Genomic DNA, 22,002 nt, shown 5'->3' with positions numbered 1-22,002 from the left:
TCAGATGGTCTCCCAACGAATCTACCTCCTCCGCCTGCCTCTCTCTAGAAATTCGTTGCACCATTCTCTGAAACTGCTTCTCTCGCTTCCTGCGATTCTGCTTCCGCCGCTATCGACCTCTCGCTCCGGCTGCTCTCCAGGAACAATGGCCTCCCTCCAACATGTGCGTGATATGCTGGCGAAGCTGGTTAGCTTTGAAACTGTGAGTGCGCGCACGAACCTGCCGCTGATCGAGTACGTGCAGGGGTACCTTGCAGGGTGCGGTGTGAAGCACGTGACGGTGATGCGGTCGGCGGACGGGATCCACGCAAACCTGTTGGCGACGCTGCCAAGCGCGGGCGGCAGCGTGGAAGGCGGGCTGCTCCTGAGCGGGCACACCGATGTTGTGCCAGTGGACGGGCAGAAGTGGACAAGTGACCCGTTCGTGCTGACGGAGCGCGACGGCAACCTTTACGGGCGCGGGTCGTGCGACATGAAGGCGTTCATTGCCGTGTGCCTTGCCCTTGTGCCGGAGTGGGTGTGCGCCCCGCCGCGGAAGCCCGTACAAATTGCGCTGACGTACGACGAGGAGACGACGTTCGACGGCGTACGGCAGCTGATGCGCGAGCGGGGAAGCGATCTGAAGAAGTGCGAGGGCTGCATCATCGGCGAGCCGACTATGCTCGACCTCGTGATTGCGCACAAGGGCATCTTCTACAGCTACATCACGTTCAAAGGCAAGGCTGCGCACTCTTCGCTGCAGACCGCTGGGTACAACTCCATCGAGCCTGCGATGCACGTGTTTCAGAAGCTTTTCGAGATGCGTGATCGCTTCGCCCGCGAGGGCCCCTTCGAGGAGGGCTTCAACATCACCCACACGACCCTCTGCCCGACTCTCACGACCGGCGGCAATGCAATAAACACGATCCCTGCAGAGTGCTCGCTGGGCTTCGAGTTCCGCAACGTGCCGTCTCACGCTGCATCTGTGATTAAGAAGGAGATCTGGGACTTTGTCGGCGCGGAGACGGAGCGCGTGAAGCTGGCGTGCCCGGAGGGGGGCATGGAGGTGGTGAAGTGCGGCGAAGTCGAGCCCTTTGGCGGCAACAAGGATGCGTCAGTCGTGAAGGCCCTCCTGGCTGCCAACCCTGAGCTGCCGAAGGTGACGAAGGTATCGTTCTGCACAGAGGCGGGCGAGTACCAGGCCGCTGGCATCAACTCCGTTGTGTGCGGCCCCGGCAACATTGAGCAGGCACACAAGGCAAACGAGTTCGTGTCGCTGGAGCAGCTGGACAAGGGCCTGTTGGTGGTTCGCCGCGTTGTGCAGCTGATGTGCGGCGGGAGTGAGGCGAGCCAGCTGTGAGCGTGTAGCTGGCGGAGTGGTGCAGGCTATCCTGGTGGGAGCCAAGCGAGGGTGACACCAAGGCTGCATCTGGCGGTGGCGGCTACGCCTGCTCTCGTTGTCTACTGCCATCCTTCTCTAGATGTTCCCGCCCGCCTCACGCTCCTTTCTCTTTTTCTCGGCATGCGCCTCATTAAACAAACATAGCGTGCTTCACGCGTACAGGCAGTTTTTGGCGGAAAGGAAAAACGACAGTACGACGACTGCGTGCGGGAGGTGTGTGCGTGTGTTTATGTGTGTGATGCTCCCCATCGACGACGCATGCGCGCATGTGTGGCGTGGGTGGTGTTCCACGCGATCTTGCGTCTTCTCCCCCTTCCCTTCCGCTTTCAAAAATGTTTTCCGCTTCCCCATCAAGCGATGTATTCGCATGTGGGCGCCTGTGTCTGCATGCCACATGTGCTCCCCTCTCATCCTCCCTCATCCTCCGCCTGTGTTGATTTGTCGTACGACCACTGGCCGTTATCTTCCCTCTGTCTGCGCGCTCGAGGATTCACGGTGTCGCTGGCCCGCTCCAGCTTTTCCCCTTATCGCTTATTCTATTCTTCGTCGGCACACACATACACGGCGACCTGTGCGCACAGGCCGTCGTGCTGTGATCCTCTCCGATACCTCGCACGTTGCACACCATCCCCTCCTCTCGACGTCTGCGCGTGTGCTCATCTGTGTTGTTGCTCTCGCTTCCATTCTCACTGCGGGGCTGGTGTGCTGGCGCTCGTGTGGCACCGCGAGCGGTAACGCGAGTGGCACCGCAAGTGGCCCCCGCTCCCCATACCTCCTTCGCGTGTGTACTCTGTGAAAGGTGTGGCACGAGAGTCGGGCATTGACGAAGGGAAGCGGTATTCTCTTCGGCTCTTTCACCATTCAGCGCCTCCCTCATGACGTGGGCACACACCCCTCCGCGCGTGGCATCTCCGGGTCCGGTGTGTCCACTCGGTCTGGGTGGACGCTGAGCACCCCCCTCTCCCCGCTCCCGTTCCGGCCGAATGCGGAGCCGCTTCTGGTGGTGCGCGTGTCCAGCGCCGACGACGTGGGCGGGCGAGAGCGGGCCATCGCTGCGGATGTCGGCGGGCGGGTCCTGGGCGACGTGGCGTCGGGGCGAGCTCTGCGGCAGTGAACGCGTTTGCGGTGCTCATCGGATGGGCAAAAAGTGTCCGCGTGGCTCGAGCGTATGCCACACCCGGCCCTCGCACCGCCTGCTGGTGTGGGGCGCCTGAGAGACGCCCCCTCCCCCCCCCCTCCCGGAGAGGAGAGGTGGATGCACCAGCGGTGGCGACGTGCCTGATGGGGGAGCGGCTGAGAGGCGCCCTGCTAGGCGCGGGGTGGGTAGGGCGGCGTTTGAGGGCAGGGGCCGTCCTCGGGTGACTGGGTCGGCGCACCGCTGTAGCGCGTGTCTACCGGTGCTTCGCACCACGCGGATGGGGCCCGTGACAGGGTCGGGGGGGGGTGGAGCGGCGTTGGACCTCGCGTTGTGCGGCAGCGAAATGATGCACGCTGATAACAACAGAGAACATGTCTTCTGTGTTTCTTTAGCTGCTTCTGATGGGGCTGTGCTCGCGGGGGTCCAGTCATGACGTACTCTATGCGCAAGGCTCTTGAAGAGGCCCCATGAAAGGCACACAGGCATACCCGCACAGCCATCTGGCCACCAATAACGCACCGCGGTGATCACCACCGCCACCCGTCTCTTGCCCTCACTTCTCGTCTTTCCGCCACGTCACCCGCTCGTCCTCCTTTCATAGGTGACCGTCTCGGCGTAGTCACAGCGCGAGTGATGAGGAGAGATGGGGCAGGTTTGTATCGGCAGACGACAGACCGCAGACACATCCGCACCTTGTTTCCCCCGACCGTTCACGGTGCGTATCGTCTCTTGTCCCTTGTGCACCAGCCCGCGGCCGCCGCTGTCTGGTTTCTCCCGTTCCTCGTCTTTCGCCACCGCTGTCCCTGCACACTCGCGCGAGGCACCGCTTCATCGTGAAATGCTCCTCTTCGGCTAACCAGGGACGCGTGTGCACGTGCGTGTGCGCGTGTGTGTGTGTGTGTGTGTGGTTGTGTGCTCCGCACCTGCTGCGCCCTCTGCGTCCTCTGTCGTTTCTTTTTCTTCTTCATATCTGTATGCAGTGGCCACGGCGGGCCGCCGCAACACGTGCGCCACCCCTCCCCATCTTCGTTCATCCGCACGCACCACCTTTCTTGTTTGCTCTGTCTTCGTAGTCGCGGGCGGCCGTACTTGATGTCACCTTCCCTGCTCAGAAGTGATACGCTAGCAAGCACCGACGCCTCCCCCCCCCCCCCCCCCCCCACACACACACACACACACACGCGCGCACACAACCGCTCAAGCACCTCAACTCGCCACCTGCATCATCCTCGTCATCACCAAGCATGACTGTCGTTCGCGCTGCCCTCCTCGGCTTTGGTACCGTCGGGCAAGGTATCTACAAGATAGTGCAGCAGCGCCGTGAGCAGCTCAAGCAGAAGCTTGGCGGCGCGGAGCTCGTCATCGTAAAAATTCTCGTGCGCGACCTGCGCAAAAGAAGTCGCGTCTTGCCGGACGGCTACGCGAGCGATGCGAAGTTGTTCACGAACAACATCGAAGACGTCTTCCGCGCTGACGTGCAGGTCATCTTCGAGGCGACTGTGGGCGAGGAGCCGGCTTTCACGTACCTACAGCGTGCCATTGTGGAGCATGGATGCTCGGTGATAACAGCGAACAAGGTGATGTTCGCCCGGTATGGCGCTACCCTGCAGGAGCTGGCCGCCTCGTGCACCCCGACATCGTCGTTTCCGGCGACGCGGGTGTATGTCGGCTTTGAGGCGACGGTTGCCGCCGGCGTCCCGATCATCAAGACGCTGCAGAACATGTGCCACGTCCAGCAAGTGCGCAAGATCGAGGGCATCGTCAACGGCACGAGCAACTACATCCTCACGGAGCTGCGCGAGTACCCAGAGAAGTCGTTTGAAGAGGTGCTGAAGAAGTCGCAGGAGCTTGGCTACGCAGAGGCGGACCCCACCAACGATATCTCCGGGCACGATGCCTTCATGAAGCTTCTCGTGATGGTGGCCATCGCGTTCGGTCATCAGCCGAGCCGCTCGACCGTCCCGGTGACGGGCATCGACACTCTCACGCCGGAAATGCTGCAAGACGCGAGGGCGAAGGGGCTGCGCTACCGCCACGTGGTGAGCGCTGCGATGGAGGGGGCGGCGACGTCGTCTTGTGCACTCAAGTCGTCAGCGGCGGAGGGAGAAGAGGCTCAGCCACGTACACCGCCGCTGCACGAGCGTCTGACGTGCTCCGTCAAGCCGATGCTGCTGGGTCCGGAGCATCCGCTGTACCACATGGACGGCACGACGAGCGCCGTGTCTGTGTGGACGGACTACCTCGGCGTCGTGACCATCTCCGGCCCTGGGGCAGGCATGTACTGTACCGCCAGTGCCATGATGGAGGACTACGCGGTGTGGATGGAGGCGTTCCGTCGCCCGTAGAGCAGGAGGGGTGCACCCGTGAGTGATGGAAGGAGAGGGAGACCTGTGCAGAGGCAGAAGCGGATGGGCAATGTTCGCGGGTATAGCACTTGCATAAGTCGCATGAGGGCTTCACTGCGCATCGTCCCCCTTCCCTCGCACATGCACACACACACACAGACACAGACACAGACACGCACGCGCTTGTCTCCGCCCGCGTGAGGGGATGCGCTGAGCGAGGGGAGGAAGAAAGCTCGCAAAGGACGAAGATAGAGAGGGCAGTGCAGCCGCCATTGCGACGCGCAACGACAGCGTCGCATCATCTGCAGGTGGAAAGACATGGAGTGCAACATCAGGGGAAGATGTGCGACATGCACACACGTATTCGCTGAGGCCGTCTCGCATCTTATAGTCATCATCACGCCGCCTGTTATCCACCTTTTCTTTTCTCTCGTTTCCGTTGCCTTCTCGGCCCTTACCTGACGTGCACTATTCTTATGATTTGGCTTCTCGTGTGTATGTGTGTGTATGTGCGTGCATGTGTGTGTATGTGTGTATATTTGTATGTATGAGCGTGCATGTGTATATGTGTATGTGCGGCATGTGCGTGTATGTGTGTATGTGTGTGTATGTGTGCATGTGTGTGCGTGTGTGCTTCTCTCGTCACCTCTCTCCGCGCCGCATTTTCTCTCGCGACAGCGCATTGCCGTCCGCCCATGGCCTGCTGCTTGTTTTTCATGCTTGCGGCTGTGTTGGCCATCGCTCTTGCCTCCCCTCCGCCACGCCCCTGCTGTTCATTGCCACGTGCGTGCGTTAGTCTCTTCTCAGGGTCGTTCTCGTCATCCTTCGCTGATCTCGCTCTCTTCGCCGCTCCCTCTGTGGCAATGCTCACCAACAACATGCACTGACCACACCCTCCCTCCCCGCGTCTGCGTGGCCTCTCCAACACCGGCGTTGGTTGTATCCACGCAGACGGAAAGAGCGCGACACACACACACGCGAAGCGGGAGGACCATAGTGCAGCAGCTGTACGCTCCTATGGCCGCAACTTCCGCCTGTGCCTCTCCCCACACCGTGTGTGGACATGCATGCGACCCCAGCCGTAGCACACGACGCGCGCGAGTGCGTTCCCGCTGGTGTCGCACGTTGGCGCCCTTTGTCGTTTCGTCGCGAGTGTGCGTGCGTGCTTGCTCGGGTGCCTAACCCTCCACCTCTCTCTCTCTCTCTCTGCCTGCGCGGCCCCTGGCGCGTGCGTGTGCGCTTGGTCTCACTCTCGTCTCTTCCACCATTTGCCCACATCACCTGTGGCGGGCGGCGGCGTCTCTCCATCATGGCTGCCGTTGCTTCCCCAGCGCTCCTCTCTGACTTCGATCAGCACGTGGGAGCCTTGCACCGTCTCTTTCTTGTACCTCCGCCATCATCGGCACCACCCCAGCGCAGCGCACCAGCGTGATCACGCCAGCACGCACAGGATCCTTTTGGAACGCGTCCGCCTTCACGTTGTACGTACACGCAGAGAGATACGTGCACTCGTCCCCCCCTCCCTCTCCCTCCGGCGTCAAGGTGGTGACACCACTCTGCTTGGGACCACAGCGGCAGCGGACGGAAAGGCCAGCTGACTCACGGGATCACTCCATCTCTAGCCCCTCCTCCCCACCCCACCCCCTGGCTGTCGGTTGAAGACGATCCGTGGTGGGAGCTGATTAAGGCAACGGCGGTGTACGCAAGTTTGTGTGTGGGTGTGTGCGACGTGACGGAAGTGGCGCGTCCTTCTTCTAGCGGGCCTGTGTGTTTGGCGCAGTGACGGCCCTTCTCTGGAGGTTTTCACGCTCTCTCTCTCTCTCTCCCCCTCTCTCTTTCTCCTTGTGCTCTTCGCGTGTGTGCGAGGGTGTGCTGCCTCGTCTCCGATCCTTCCCTCTCTTCTCACACTCGCTTGAGGGGAGGCCGCTCGCCTCCGCATCATCGCCTCTCCTTTCTTTCCTGCTTCTATATTGGCTCCCTCGTCTCGCCCCTCGCGGAGCTTGTCGATGCATCTGTGACTGCCTCTGCGTCTCTATGCCTCTGAGTGTGTGTGTGTGTGTGTGCGCGCGCGCCTGTGCATGTGAAGGTACGAGCGCCCTTCAGTAGCTTCTATCGGACGCGGTAGAGCGATACTCTCCTCCCCTCCCCTCACCCACCACCACCACCACCCCGGGCCCCGGGTCCCTTGCACAGAGGGCGAAGCGCTCGCTCGAGCATTGGCATTGGTGTTCACGACGAGGCGAAGCGAGGGGCGGACTGCTGCTGCATTACGTGTCGTGGTAGCGGTGGCGCACCGTTCACTGGGTGCACACTCAGATACCGGTACATACGTATATATCTATATATCTACATATATACGTATACACATATATATATATATACATATATATATATATATACATATCTATAGTAGACACGCAGGTATACAGACGCGCGCGCTTACATTATTGAAAACGTTTTATTTTATTTTATTGTTGTTGTGTGTGACCTCTCTTTGCTGCTGCTGCTGCTGCTGCGCTCACTTTGCAGCCTCTCTCCTCCCTCCTCCCTCCCTCCCCTTCGAGACGTTTGTGGCGTGTGCGCGCGTGTGCGGTCGTCTCTTTTCGTTTTTCTTGTTTGGTTCGCCTCCTCGTGCTCTGCGGAGGCGGCGGGTGGAGCGGACGCATTAGCGGAAACCGCAGCCGTCCATTCACCCAATCTACACATATACAGGTATCTATAGATGTATAGATATATCGATATATCTATACATCTTTATACAGCTAGGCATCGCGCTCGCACACACACGCACACACGCACACGCCCTCAGCCCTCCTCTTATCTCTCACGCGTGTGCTCACGGTTTCTCTTTCGCCCCGCTTGTTTGGATCAGCACAGCGCGCGAGTTTCTCCGTCTCTCCGCGCTCTCGCCGAAAGGGTGTGCCGCTGATGTCCGGCTCACAGCTCGACAGCGCCACCGCTGCTGCCACCATGACATCCACGGCCGTTTCTTCGGCGTCCGCTGAGCCGTCGCCGCCGACCGGGTCGTCATCAACCGCGATAATGCCGTCCTCCCTGACGGCACTGGCGCAGCAACAACAGCAGCGGCTGCTCGTCTCATCACTGCTGCCATGTGACGGCCCTCTCCAATACGTAGACCCGACTGCTGATGGCCTACCTGGTGCCAGCTCATCATGCGATGAGGAACACAACAGTTGTACGCGGCCTGACGCCGCTCAGCATGACAGGGCTGTATCGATGCGGGTGCCCCATGTCACAGCGCACGAGCGCAGCGAACATGCCAGCAATGATCCCGGCCCTTCTCCCCCTTTCCTTCCCGCCGCAGCAGCGCGGCTGGGGAGTCGAAGTGCCGACGCCGCCTACGCCACTTCGCACTTGGACCACGATGGCGCGGCAGACTGCGCAACGTCCTCTTCGAGCACCGCAACGGCGTCGACGACCTCCATGTACGCCGCTGAGACTTGCGTACTGAGAGACACACTGCCGGCTCCGCCCATGCAGGATCAGCCAAGCTCAGAGGGTGCCGTTGACGCTACCGACACGCGGCACAGCTCTTCGTCCCTTGTAAACGCGGGCAGTGACGCAACACTCGCCATGACTGGCATAAGGAGCGCGGCTCCTAGCTCGCTGCTCAAGGCGCAGTCGATCTCCCTGCAACCGAAGGAGACTGCAAGAGACGCTATAGATGCCGTATCGCGGGGCTCTGCAGGGCAGCAGCCCAGCGCAGGTGGGTGCCTGACAACGATGATGACGACGGCCACCGCCACCAACACCACCACAGCAGCAAGCGAATTGCCTCGCACGATGCTGCCTGACACGCTGTCGGCGTGCACCACCGTGAAGGGGTCCGAGACGTTGTCATCTCAAGCGGGGTCGCTGATGCTGCCGCTGAACGATGGCGCGCCGCCGAGTTGCTCGACGAAGGCGGCAACAGCGGCCCTGTCAGGGCCGCGCCGTGAGAAGCGACGCCCGCCATCACTCTTTTCAAGCTCGCCGGCGACGACTTCTCTGACCGTTGCCACGAGACCCGTGCTGATCACGCCAGCTGTCGGCAGACAAGAGGATCGATCACTCGCGACGTCAGTGACGCAGGCGGCCTCTTCTGTCTCTCAAACCAACCAGCCCGTGCACGGGCAGGTGCAGCGGCCGCCTGCGCCTCTGCCGCGCACACCTGGCGTACCCAGCCCACTATCTTCGACTATCGTCTCATCTGTGTTACCGACGCACGGCAACGGCGGTGGCGAGGAGGCCGCAGATGGAGAGCGACTAAGCACGCTTGCGGTCAGGCGAGACTTGCACGAGTTGGCGGCGGCACGGTTGCCCATGAATCCCGCCCCCTACGCGCCTACGCACGTGAAGCTGCCGGCAGTCTTGCCCACAACATCACCGCCGCTCCGATCCGGCCGGCCGGCCCACCCTCTCGTTGCTCAGCAGCACCGTGCCGCATGTGAAAGCCAAGGGGGCCTCACCGGCAGCAGTGGTGCATCGACGGCGGCTCACCACAGCGCGGCGGGCGCCATCACCTCGACAGCCATCGCACCAGTTACGACGCCGTCGAGTGCGACAATGTCTCGCTACGGATCCTTTCAAGCCGGCTACGCTTCCATCGCTGCCGCTGGCGGTGCTGTCACACCGAACGCGACACCGCTGTTAAGCAACAACAGCTTGTGCGGGTTCGCCAACCACTGCGGCGCCGGCAGCTTCGGCAGTGGCAGTGCGCCAGCGGCGTCGCTCAGCACCGCGACCTCCACCGCTGCTGCCAACCGACTTCAGCCGCCTTCGGCAGCGCGTCTATCGGTGACTGGCACGGGTGGTGGCGGTGGTGGCGCTGCTGCCGGGGTCGTGTCACCACTTTCTCTGTCCGGGGCTGCTGCGACTGCTCGCACAGTGCGCCGCCGCGTACCGCCGCCGTTGCTGTTCCGTCTTCGCTCTCCGGTCGGCCCAGCGCCGCCCAGCGCTGCCGTCAGCGCGAACGATACAAGCGGTGAGATGACCTCTCCTGGATCAGCTGCGCCGCCCTCTTCAGCGAGCCGAACCGCCACCTCGGCTGCCGCTGCTGCTGCCAGCGCTGGTGCCTGCTCCTCAGTGCTGACCACCCCTCCGCTGAATTCGCGGTCCATGGGGATGACCATAAACAGCGGCAGCGCAAGCGACTTGGCGAGCACGATGGCAGATCGACCCGCACGCGGAAGCGGCTGCAACCCCCCGGCCACATCCGCTCCATCGGGCCCGTTCGCCCGCGCCAATGGAAGCGTAGCCCAGAACCTGAACACCTTTTCCTCTAGCACCCGCAGCGGCGGCCTCGTGCGCATCTCACACGATCGTCGCACCCTCGTCGCAGGGATGTTCCGCGTGTCGCGGGACGGCTGCCTCACGGTGCGTAACATGCTTCTTCTCAACCCGACCCGCATCGACGCCGGCAGCGCCACTGGCGGCGCGGCCGGGCCAGGCGGCACCTGTGGCAGTTTTATGGGCAGCAGCACAGCCGGAGCTGGCGGTGGTGGCAGCAGGAGTCGACCACTACAGCTGCTGCACCCGCAGCGATCTGCGACCAGCTACTCGCCCGTGAGCAGCAACGGCGGCCTTGTGGGGCGCATGCAACTACTCGGTCCCGGCGGCGGCGGCAATGACCTCGGGGGTGGTGGGGGTGTTGGCGGCGGCGCAGGTGGACTAGGCCCCATGACACCGAACACAACCGGCTCCGACTGGTACTCGCCCCATGCATACCACGGCGGCGGCGGCGGCGGGTCGGGCAACGCGCGCAACATGCACCACAGCGGCGGTGGAGGAGGAGGCACCAACACCACGGCGAACGCGTCTTTCACTCTCTTCTCTACTAGCATGGACACGCCCTTCAGCCCGATCACGTACTCGATGGACAGCCAGCGGCTGGCGCTCCCAAGCCCCTTCGGTGCGCACCACGATCGAGCCGGTGCTGCCGCTGGGCCACCGCCGCAGCTCCTGGGCACGCTGTGCGACGACACTGCGGCCTCTCACTTCCTCAGCGCGAGCGGCTCCCCACGTCAGCAGCCGCAGCAGCATGAAGGCTTGCTGCCTGGCGCGCATCACGTGACAGAAACCAACGCTTCGCCTACCCGAAGCCTTGGCTTCGGCATGATGACCGGTGGTGCCCCTGCTGCTGCGCCGCTGCAGCAGGTCGCCACACCCAACTCCACCACCACACTTGGGCGGCCTTCTGGCGGCAGTGGTGGCAACATCTGCCACGCGCAGCGGCGGTGTCAGGCGAGCAACGGTTGGCTGCCGGGGGCGCTTGGTGCCACGAACACGGCCTCACCGCCGCCCCCATTCGCGACCGCAGGCGGCACAGCGGGCATGTTAGGCGCCGGTGCCTTTACAGACACCGACACAGCGAACAGCCTGCTGCTGCCCTACGTCGATATACCAACCGATAGAGGCGGCATCGCCTCGACGACTGCCGGCAGCTGCGTGGGCAGCCCGTCCGGGCATACAAACCCTGGTGGCTGCCGCACCACCACGACAGCAGCAACGACGATGACGGCCGCCTCCCCGATGATGGGCGGATCAGGGACGACTCAGAATACGTCGTTCCCGCCGCTGCCGCCAAACGTGGTTTGGCTACGTGACCTCGACATCCTCTCGACGACTTGCGGTGAAGGCGCCTCGGCGACGGTGTTCGTCGCGATACACAAGCCCACCGGCCGTCGCCTCGCCGTGAAGCGGGTGGACCTCTCCCCACTGTGCCTGGGCTGCTCCTCGCCGTTCCTGCGCAGCGGTGCCGTCTCGAGCGGTCGCATCAACCAGCTTCAGCGCATTGTGATTCGCGAGCTGCAGGTGCTGCACCTCACTTACCGCAGCCCATTCATGGTCAAAGTTTACAACGCCTTCTTCCTCGCCGAGGTGGCGGCGCTGGACATTGTGATGGAGTTCATGCACTACGGCAGCCTCGATCACCTCGCCGACTGCTTACAACAGCATGCGCGGATGGTGCGAGGGTCGCAACAAGAGCGTCACCGTCTGCTCACCGGCGACGATGATCATGACGACGGTGACGGTGACGGCGGCGGCCGCTGCGGCAGTGCGCATGGTGGTAGCCCACCCGTTCCGCCTCTCCTCTGTGACGCTCCCGAGGCACCGCAGGTTGCTGAGGGCTCTCTGAAGGATGCCTCGGCGGCTGGCGTTGGCAGGAGCGGCAGTGGCGAAGGTGTCGCCGCCGCCGACGCCGAGTGGCGTCCATCTATGACCAGCACCTCACCTACGCTGCTCGACTCTCAGCGTACTCTCGCAGAGTGGGCACTGCCGTCGGCGCCGAGGCCGTGCATATCAAGAGTCCTCGGCACTACCGGTAGCAGCGGTGTGGACAGCATGGTATGCGACGGCGGCGGTGTGCCGTGCCACCCCCTCACCGGCGGCTACAAGCACATCTACGACAGCAATGACAGCCTTCTGCTCGACTCGTACTCCGTGAAGAGCAACTGCGGCACAGACGACTCGGAGTCGGACGACGGCAGCGGTCTCGTCGAGGAACCCCATGGCGTCACAGAGCGCCTGGTCGCTGTTGTGGGGGAGCAGCTGCTGCGCGGTGTCCGCGACATGCACTCCCGCGGCTACATCCATCAAGACATCAAGCCCGGTAACGTCCTTGTGAATGAGCACGGGGTCGTGAAGCTCAGCGACTTTGGGCTGTCGCAGCGCTGCGACAGCAACGGCGTCGGCATCAAGAACGACATGCTGACCTACATGCCACCCCCCTCCGTCGCCCCGACGCAGTCTATCACGCCTCTGCAGTCACCGTCGCTTACTGCTTTGCCACTGACAGGCGCACGTGGCCGTCGCGCGCCGTACGCCTGGCGCGCTCAACGCGGCAGCATCGGCGCAGGCATCAGCGGACAGCTCGGCAGCGTCATGGTCGGCACGACCCCGCCCGAGATGGGGAGCTCCGCAGAGGGGTTGGTGTTCAGCACCACAAACAGCCTGCTGGCGCAGCGCGACGGCATGGATGTGCTGGAGGCGGAGTCAACATCGTCGGAGGAGAGCCCCGGCGAATGGGACGGTACCCGAAGGGGCAGAAGCGGGCTCAACCCATCGTCGTCGTCGTCCGACGACGCCGGGGACTGCTGCGGCACCGACAAGTACATGAGCCCCGAGCGCCAGCGCGGCGAGCCGTACGGCAAGCCCGCTGACATCTGGGCCGTTGGCGTCACCCTCGCAGAGTTCGCGGTGGGCGAGTACCCCTATGACCTCAAGGACGTCATTGACGAGTTTGACCGCGTGTCGCGGATGGATAAGCCGGTGGATGTATTGCAGTTCAACAAGCACCGCGCTGTACCTCTGGGCACCGTCTTCGCGGACTTCTGCCGACTGGCAACACTGCCGACAGGTTCGCAGCGGCCGACGGCGCAGGAGCTGCTCGAGCACCCCTTCTTCAAGCAGTGGCACCGTCCGTTTAACCTCAAGGACTACCTCGCTGCCCGCGTGCCCGTGCCGTCGAACCGCCTGAAGGAGGACTACCTTGCGAAGCAGCGCGAGCGCCCGCCGGAGGGGCAGCAGCCGGCCGGGCCGTCGGGCTAAACCGCGCCCCGCACGTGCACGTGCGCGTATCTGTTCGTGGTGTATGTGAGGGAGACTCGAGCACAATCCAGCGCCTCTTGGAGGCGTGCGGGTCCGTGAGTGGCGAGGAGAAGGTTGACGATGGTGATGTACAGGTGTGCCGCGTTGTGGCGCCTGGGGCCGCATGAACAGGCTTGCGGCCTGTCAGAGAGCGGGACACGGCAAAGGGTGAGCGTCTGCGGACGCGGCGGAGGTCGTGTGCGACTGTGGCCGGCGATGGAGGGATCACTTGATGGAAACGCGGGCAACCGAAAGGAAAGCCCGGCGAAAACGAAACAGAACCGAATATCTACGAGGAGGCTCACAGATGTCGTGGTGTGCGGGGTGCGCATGGCTTGCGTGCGGATGTCGAGACCGTCTCCGATTCTCTCGACTCCTGCCTTCTCATCTTTCCCACCCGCAATCACTGATAGCGCGGACTGCAACAATGATAAACGTCTCAAGCACCAGCGTCCCCCGCCGCCCCCCTCCTCTCGCCCGCCGAAAGAAAAGAGCGAAACGCCCTCGGCGGTAGGCCGCGCACGTGCGCCGTGTACTGACCAACACCACGGAGGGACAGTCTCCTCTCCTTCCTCGCGCAGGAGGCACCATGGCAGAAGCGGGGTGGTGGTGCTAGTGCTGGCGAAAAAGTTTTTGTTTCCTGCCCTCAAGCGTGCCTGTGAGCCTTGGTGTGCTTGCGTGCAGACGTTGAGGTGGCGGCCGGCGGAGTCGTCTTCATGCACGTCGATTGTGCTTTTCACCGGACTTCTCGTGGAGGGAAGGAGGGGGAGGGGCTGTGTGTGAAGGCTTCTCTCGCTCTCAGCGCTGACTCTTTTCACTTCGTCTTCCCCCTCCCCCCCCCCGCGCTGTCTCTGCCGCCGTACGTCGCGGATGCGCGCACACGCCGTCGGTACGTGCAGCGGGGGGAGGGAGGGGGGTTGATGATTGCGATGCTCATCCTCGTCGCTCCTCATCTTTGCTTCTCCATTCTTGTGCTGCCGCGCTGCAGTGGCCAGAGGGCGCGCGAGACGACAGCCCCTCACCCAACCTCTGCCGTCTGTGGCGTCACTCGGCTCTGCTCGCTCCATATCGGTGTGCACTCTGCACCTCCTTAACCCTCCCCCCGGCCCATCGACTCCTCTCCGCACGCGCGTGTGGGGGTGTCAGCGTTCACGTGTGTGTCCGCTCCTCGGTTCTCGCAAACCCCCGACATCAGACGAGGGGAGGGGGTGGGACTATCCTGCAAGCGCCCGCACAGGAACGCAGACGATGCTTCGCTTCACCAGGTGGCTTGGCGAGCATGTCGCGATGTCCGCTGGCGTGGGCTCCCCTGTGTACAAGGAGACGTCCAATTTGTTCTGGCACCGGCGGGTGCACAATTTCCGCCGCCGCGGATCTTTCGGGAAGCTCGCGACGCTGGTCGGCTACGGGACTGCCGGCGCTGGCGTGTACGTGGCCACCTGCCTGGTGGTGCGCACGCTTCACCAGCCCACTGTCGACGCGCTCTTCGCACCCGGCAGGGACTACACGCTGGAGGATTGGAAGGATGTCGAGCCGACGCTGCAGCCCGGGGACATCATTCTCATGCGCGGCACTGGACCTGTGAGCTGGTGCATCACGACGCTGCAGTTCATTTTGTCCTTCTTCAAGCCTGCGGCGCTCCGCTACTCTCACGTGGCCGTGGTGGTGGCACCCGCGGTGATCGAGCACGTTAACGACGACACGAGCGAGGCTGGCGTGCCCGCCGCGACCGGGCCTACCGAGGCGAGGGGAGCGGCGTCGCCCTCGAAGGCGTCGGCCTTTTCCACTCCTCCGTACCGGGTGCGCAACCTCAGCGAGGTCTTCGAGAGAGGCACGGAGGAAGCTGAGTCGGCTGCACCGGCACATGGCACCCGTGTGCCAGCGTCGCCGACTGGCTGGGTGCACGAGCAGCTTCGTGCTGAGGAGGCGGCGCTGCAGAGGCGCCCTGTGATTCGCCGCGGCGCCATCATCCTCGAGGCAATGGACAACACGGACTACGACGTGGTGGACGTGAAGGGGAACGTGACACACAACACGGTGCAGCTGGTCGAGGCATCGCGGCGGCTGCTGTCGGTGACGCCGTCGGGCGTGCCGGCCTACCACTACTTTGCCGTTCGCAGGCTGCGCAACTACGACCACACACCGGAGCGGGAGAGGCGGCTGGCGCGCTTCTGCGAGGAGAGCGAAGGGCGACGCATGGACTCAAGTCTGCTGTACCCGCTGGCCTTTCTATGGCCGCGGCTCCACACCCAGGCACACCCGCTGCGGCAGCTAATCACGGGCGAGGTCTCCTGCAGCGAGCTGATTGTGGAGCTGTACCAGGAGCTCGGGGTGCTAAGGCGACGGTGGCGGTGGGTGCCGCTGGAGCCTGACGCCACGGCCTCCGCGCCGCCTCCCTCGACTGACGCCACTCGACAAGGGAACGCGAGGAGCGACGAGCAGCACAGCGCCAGCAACGGTGAGAACAACGGGATGGATGTGGTGGCGCCGCCTCCGCCGCCGACTGCGACGGACGTGAAGGATGATCGCCGAAGTCGCAGTTTACACGTGTACGACTACGCCTACGGTCGACTCGACGCGCGTGCCCAGCATCCCGTCATCACACGCGATCGCCCGCTGCTTCCGGACACGTCTGTTGTGGAGAACAGCGAGGCGATAGCCGCTGCTGACGTACGACTTCGCTCTAGCAGGGCTCGACTTAAGCCCTCGTGGGAGCACATCGATCGCATGGAACACATTAAGAACTTTTACGGCCGCACCCTCACTGGCGATGCCGAGGAGCTTGCCCGTCAGCAGATGAAGCAGCGGTCGGAGGCGGTGTACCACGTTGATGCGGCGGTGCCACCGCTTGTACTGCGGGCCGGTGACACGGCCACGGGTGTCGATGGCCGCGTCTATCAGCTGCAGTGGTACTACCAGCACAGCAGCGTGGCCACGTGCCCGTACCATTTCACAGAAGGTGCGGGGGAGTCGGTGCTCGACTTCGCCGCTAATACGAGCCTTGGTCGCGAGTTGCACATGCGCATTGTGCGCGAGGAGGACGAGCTCTCGCGTGCAATGGAAGAGGATTAGCCGGCACAGCCATCTCACACGCGCATGCGAGCTGGCGCGTGAACGGCCAGGACGACACTAACCGGCACGTACAGAAAACAGACCAGAGACACCCGCGCTCTTGTGACGCGCTGGAGGATGCGATGGTTGGCGGGAGGAGGAGGAAGAGGGAGGGAAGCGGAGAGAGAAGAACTCCTCTCCTAACTCGACTGAGCTCAGCGTGCGCAGAGCGCACGAGCTCATGTGCGTGGCCTAGCTTTTTCAACGCAACATGCAAGCAGCCTCGCGTCCCCGCCTCACCTCTCCCGACCTCTCCCTGGCAGTGGTGATGATGCCCACCATGCATGCCATCTCCTCTCTCTGCTTGCTCCCTACCCCCTTCCCACCGGCCCTTGTGCGGCTGCTGCTGCCGCCCTTCTTTGGTAACAGCAAAAAAACCCACGAACACACACCTACCGACCCGGCGGCACGGATACACCACGGCCACACCGCAGCTGTCTCTTCCCTTCCTCCCACGTTCTCTGCTTTTCGCCGCCACACCACTGTCCTCATCCTTCGCTCCCGCCCTTCACGAACGCACATACGCATTGACACCAACGAACGAGTGGGATCGACGTCAGCTTCCGTACACTCCGCCTACCCCGCTCCCCTTTCCCCCCTGCTTGCGAGTCAGCCAGCCCCGCACATGTCCTCGCCTGCCCCCTCGACGCAGGCGTTCAGCCTGAAGACGCGCCAGCCCATCCCTGACGAGGATGCCCTTCTCACGGAGGAGGACCGCATCTTGAAACAGGCGACCAAGGGCGAGGACTGCACGACGCGCCGCCGCGCCTGCAAGAATTGCGTCTGCGGCCGCGCTGAGCTGGAGCGCAAGCTTGAGGCGGAAGTTTTGACGATGCCGCCTGGTGGGTGCGGCAACTGCTCCAAGGGCGATGCCTTCCGCTGCGCCGGCTGCCCCTTCCTCGGCCAGCCAGCTTTTGATGCCACAGAGGACGGCAAGGTAAAGCTCAACCTCACGGATGATGTGTGAGAACGCGTGTGCGTCTCTGCCGTTGTGGCCGACGTTTTTGTTTGCCTTTTCGATTTCCCTTCTTCTCAGCAGCGTGCATCGGCCGCCGTCCCTTCCTCACGGACGGCTCTCTGCGGTGGTGCACACGCACGTGTGATGAACTAAAGCCCCTCTCCCCCTCCCTTGTTTCGCTCTCCTTGCGTGCGCGCATCTCTCCTGTGTGCGTGCCTGCATGTGTCTGATGAGGGCGACGTCTCTCCCCTGATTCGTTCATCTGTCGTCTCTCTCTCTCTCTCTCTCGTCCCCCTTTCTTGTCGTTCGCTGCCATTCTTCGTGCTCGCCCCCCACCCCCCGCCCTACACGGCGGTGTATGGCACACGCGTCCATAAAACGTGCGGCCCCCGTATACCCCCTTCTCTCTCTCGAGCGCGCACACGCTCACGGTCATCACACACCTTCTCTTTCGCGCGTGGAGAGCAGTCGTTGTCGTTGCTTGTAGTCACACGTGACACTGCCAGCCGTGGGCTTTCCGTGTGTCGGGGAAGAGACCAGCACCCCCGCTCTTCCACCCCCCGAGCACCTCGATCACGCCCACGCCCACGCCCACGTAGAGAGCAACGCAGTCGCGACGGGCGTTGCGGAGCGTCAGTCCCTCGGCCTTCGGTCGCTCGTTTTCTTTTCCCACACGCATCGGCACACGCACGTACGCCAGATCTTGACATGATGCGGTGCTTCCGCGCCCTGCGTGCCCGCAAGGACATTGTCGAGCTCCTGGTGTGCAGGGGCCGACTGGCCGACATCCAAATGCTGAACTTCTTCTCCATCCAGCTAGACCGCGAGGTCAGCGCTGCCACGGCAGCCGCGGCAGTGCCAGGATCGGCAGTAGCGGCCGGCGGCACGGGTGGTGGTGAAGAGTCGGAGAGCACCGCGAAGCAGGCCGAGAAAGCAGCGGTGACCGCGGTGACGCCGGATGCCACGGGCACGGAGGCCACCATGGCCGCCGCTGGCGCTGCTACGGCGGTGGAGGCGGAGGCGGTGGCGAAGGCTGCAGCGGCGGAGGCGCAGCGCGCACAGAGCTGCGAGGCAAGGAAGAAGGCGTGGAAAGCATTCCACGACCGCAGCGATATGGTGCGTCGACTTGCGGTCAGCGAGAGCCCCGTGGCGTGGTTGAGGGAGGTGTACAGCGGCGACGAGGAGTGGTCGTGCTCATATTTGACCGCAGCGACCGCCGTGGCGACGCACGCGGGCACTGGTGCGCCGACGCTGAAGGCGAGCGGTACGGCCACTGCGGTCGGCAACGGCGATGTGCAGAGGGCAAGGACGACTTCGGCCGGTAGCGAGGGAGGCCAACACCCTCACCACGGCTCTTCCTGTGCCACCACCGCCGCACATGCGCTGCCCAAGTCGATCCGTGTGGTCCTTCGACTGGAGGGCGGCGAGGATGGCACGCCGAAGTACGTCACGGGCTGCGTGCCGCTCGATCAGCCCGGTGTGGTGGAGAAAAAGATGGTGAACGGCATGCTGCAAGTGCGCCTAAACAATGCCGACGTTGCCCAATCCGAGCCGCTGTCCGCGGAGAAGGTGGCTAGCTACCAGAACGTGCTGACCGCCACGGCTTACAGCGGCATTCTGCGCAAGATGGGTGAGATTGGCTCGCTGCACGCCACGAACACCGTGCGCTACGACGCGCTTCTGATCCGTAACCCGGCGGTGCAGATGCGGCTGGCGCAGCTCGCGTGCTTCCGCTACGGCATCGACTGCTTGACCGACTATGTCGTGGGCGACCCGGCGGTGGTCGACGGCGACGAGGCCGCCGAGCTCTTCAGCAGCTTTTCGGAGCAACTGCAGATCCCCTTGGTCGAGTCCATGGTACTCAAAATCTACGCAGAGCGCGCCCTGATGGACGGCATGGATTGCATGTGGGAGATGGTGCGCGATACCCCGCTCGTTGCGGCGGTGGCCCACCGCAGCAACCCGGCCAAGATGATTAACTACCCGTACCTTGCGGAACTCCTCAACGCTTCCAAGTACCTCCTCACGTCCTGGAATGGCTCCATGGAGGAGCAGGCGATGGCCTTCCTGCACCCGCTGCTGTCGCAGGGCGGTCTCTTCGGCAGCGGCGCCGGCGGCTCTCGTGCGGGCATTGGCGGCGTGCTCCAAGGCTTGATTGGGCTGACTACTGGTCACAGCTGTGGTGGCGTGCGTCTGGCGGCACCGCACGTGAACCTGGCGGGCATGGCCAAGACACTCGAACTTGACGTGGCGAAGCTGCTGAGCGTTATTGCAGGTGAGAAGGGTAAGCTGGAGCCAATGTTTGTGATCAGCGTGGCGCAGTACATCTCCGAGGTGCTGGCCAACCTCGCCGTCATCTATCGCTGCACCGCGGCGTTGAACATCGATGAGGAGGGCCGCGGCCACCGAGAATGGCTGCTGGCGCAGGCGTTCGGCGGCGCCTCAGCAGTGCGCCGTCAGCGTATCATGAATGACTACATGATGTCGCGTGCGGCGACGAGTGTGATTAAGAAGAGTAAAAGCCTCGACAACTACTCGACGCACCCCATCGAGTTGATGAACACGTCGCCGCGGAATGCGAAGACGTCGTCGACGGAGAGGGCGGCGTCCACGTAGTCGCTCCGCATGCCATGTGACACGGCGTCGGCAGAGGATGGGGTGCGTGTAGATGGCGAATGTGCGGTGGTCGATGCGGTCGGCAGCAGCCCGGCGCGCTCGCCATTGCCGTCCTCAACGCCCCTACTTTCTGCCCTCATCATGGCGGATCTCCGAGGAGGCTCACTAAGGCGACGGATGCTGTGGACTACAGTTGCGTTGGAGATGGTGATGGTGTGGAGTCCACGGCGGGTGGCGGTGCTACGTGACGGTGCTCTCCCATCCTTTTCTAAGCGTGCTGCGAGCTAAGGAAGAGGGCGCCACCTTGGCGCGCCGCCTTCGCGGTCCTCCGCTTCTCGGCGCCGCCCTATTCACTGTTCGCCTGTTGCCCCCCTCTCTGGCGCATGTGCGCGGGGGGGGGCGGCGGGGCTTGCCAACACGGGCGCGCCCCCTCTTGTCTCTCTTCACTTTCGCCCTTTACTAAGAACAACTCGTCACCCGGCTTCCAGGCGTCTCTTCACGATCGACAAGGAGCCGCCATGGCAGCGACAGGCTGCACGTGCTCCCCGCACTTCTTCTCGCTTTATCCCTGCGGAAGGTCTTGCGGAATATGTGTGCCTGTGAGCCGCCCAGAACGTGTCAGCAAGGGTCGTTCTTGGCCTGTGCCCGTGTACCGCGTCTTCCTCCGTTGCTTCTGGTGCGAGTGCCGCACACTGCCGTCTGCTTCCACCCCTCCGTCACTTCTGTGACGCCGCCGTGTTTCACCTTGTCTACTGCAACTGCTCTCCTGGACGGACATTGCACCGGATGCTCGCCCGCCCACCCGCCTCCCACATCCTCCTCTCATACATGTGCGCAGCAGCGCCGCCCCCTCTCCCCCCTCTCCCCTCATACGTATTCGCACGCGCTGGCAAGAGCAGTCATAGGCTCTGCCATCTATTCACTCAAGAAGAGGATGCCGCACTTCTCTCTTCCCGCGCACGAGGCGGACACGCCGCCGGAGCCCGTAGACGCGGCCTCGCGGCGGCATTGTTGCGGTGATGACGTGGAGCTGTGCTGCCGGCTTACCGCGGCAGAGGAGTTGCACGGCCACGTGCGTGACTGCTTCAGCCTCTTCGCCTCCCGCTTCGCGTACACCGCCGTCGCTCTCGCGTGCATCGGAGCGCCTTTTTCGTCGTCGCCGCCACCGGCACGGAGCGGGGTGCTTCCCGGCACACCGGAGGCAAGCGAGGCGGAGGAGGCTGACGCGCCACGGTCGGCAGGCGGCACCTTCGACGTCTCCACCGTGGCCACAGTGCTGTTCCTCCACGTTGAGGACAAGGTGGGCGCTTGTCTTGGCGCCGCTGGTGGAAGCGATGACGACGCCAAGACACCGCTGCTGGGGGTTGTCGTCGCCTTCCAGTACTGGAGGGGGTTTTATTGCGTTGCCGAGCGTCGCTACGCCTCGGCAGCGGAGGCGCAGGGCGAAGCAGCGGCACTGGAGAGAGGGAATCTCACCGTGTCTCAGCTGCTGAGGATGCCGCAGTGGCAGCTGATGGGCGAGCCGGCAGCGGAGGCGAGCCTCTCGCCCGCCCCGGGCAGCGGCCACGCAAAACTCAACACCAGCCCTGGGAGCACCTATATGACGCCGGACTTTTCTGGTATCGATGAGAATACAGTAGCAAAACATGGCGCCGCGTACGAGAGTCTCATGGCTCTGATGGTGGGCACGTATCTCTGAATACGCGCGCGTGTGTGTGAGCCTACTTCTCTCTGCTCTCTAGATCACTGATCACATTCTTCTTCCTCCCTCTCCCCTCCCGTGCCCTCCCCTGGTGGGCTTTCCTCCGCATCGGTGCAGGAGGGGGGAGGCGTTGGCGTTGGCGGTCCCTCTCCGGGCTTGCTC

The 22,002-nt window shown here is 63.3% G+C and overlaps 7 protein-coding genes across 7 annotated transcripts; all 7 read left to right on the top strand.

The window, feature by feature from the left end:
- Positions 1-145: 145 nt before the first annotated feature.
- Positions 146-1,339, top strand: LMJF_07_0270 (acetylornithine deacetylase-like protein; the record flags this gene model as incomplete). Its single annotated transcript, XM_001680879.1, has 1 exon — positions 146-1,339. One exon carries the CDS (start codon positions 146-148, stop codon positions 1,337-1,339), a length of 1,194 nt encoding a protein of 397 aa, XP_001680931.1.
- A 2,424-nt stretch (positions 1,340-3,763) lies between these two features.
- On the top strand, positions 3,764-4,864 carry LMJF_07_0260 (homoserine dehydrogenase-like protein; the record flags this gene model as incomplete). Its single annotated transcript, XM_001680878.1, has 1 exon — positions 3,764-4,864. One exon carries the CDS (start codon positions 3,764-3,766, stop codon positions 4,862-4,864), a length of 1,101 nt encoding a protein of 366 aa, XP_001680930.1.
- A 2,928-nt stretch (positions 4,865-7,792) lies between these two features.
- LMJF_07_0250 (putative protein kinase) lies at positions 7,793-13,414 on the top strand (the record flags this gene model as incomplete). Its single annotated transcript, XM_001680877.1, has 1 exon — positions 7,793-13,414. The coding sequence occupies one exon, from the start codon at positions 7,793-7,795 to the stop codon at positions 13,412-13,414; it is 5,622 nt and encodes a 1,873-aa protein (XP_001680929.1).
- Positions 13,415-14,701: 1,287 nt separating this feature from the next.
- Positions 14,702-16,525, top strand: LMJF_07_0240 (conserved hypothetical protein; the record flags this gene model as incomplete). Its single annotated transcript, XM_001680876.1, has 1 exon — positions 14,702-16,525. The coding sequence occupies one exon, from the start codon at positions 14,702-14,704 to the stop codon at positions 16,523-16,525; it is 1,824 nt and encodes a 607-aa protein (XP_001680928.1).
- A 664-nt stretch (positions 16,526-17,189) lies between these two features.
- LMJF_07_0230 (conserved hypothetical protein) lies at positions 17,190-17,531 on the top strand (the record flags this gene model as incomplete). Its single annotated transcript, XM_001680875.1, has 1 exon — positions 17,190-17,531. One exon carries the CDS (start codon positions 17,190-17,192, stop codon positions 17,529-17,531), a length of 342 nt encoding a protein of 113 aa, XP_001680927.1.
- Positions 17,532-18,230: 699 nt separating this feature from the next.
- LMJF_07_0220 (conserved hypothetical protein) lies at positions 18,231-20,138 on the top strand (the record flags this gene model as incomplete). Its single annotated transcript, XM_001680874.1, has 1 exon — positions 18,231-20,138. One exon carries the CDS (start codon positions 18,231-18,233, stop codon positions 20,136-20,138), a length of 1,908 nt encoding a protein of 635 aa, XP_001680926.1.
- A 934-nt stretch (positions 20,139-21,072) lies between these two features.
- On the top strand, positions 21,073-21,837 carry LMJF_07_0210 (conserved hypothetical protein; the record flags this gene model as incomplete). The annotated part of the gene is made up of 1 exon (XM_001680873.1): positions 21,073-21,837. The coding sequence occupies one exon, from the start codon at positions 21,073-21,075 to the stop codon at positions 21,835-21,837; it is 765 nt and encodes a 254-aa protein (XP_001680925.1).
- Between the last annotated feature and the right edge of the window lie 165 nt (positions 21,838-22,002).

Source organism: Leishmania major, chromosome 7 (assembly GCF_000002725.2).
Source record: "Leishmania major strain Friedlin complete genome, chromosome 7".
Lineage (NCBI taxonomy): Eukaryota > Euglenozoa > Kinetoplastea > Trypanosomatida > Trypanosomatidae > Leishmania > Leishmania major.
The sequence above is the reverse complement of the archived record's forward strand: the minus strand, read 5'-3'. Positions and strand labels throughout refer to the sequence as shown.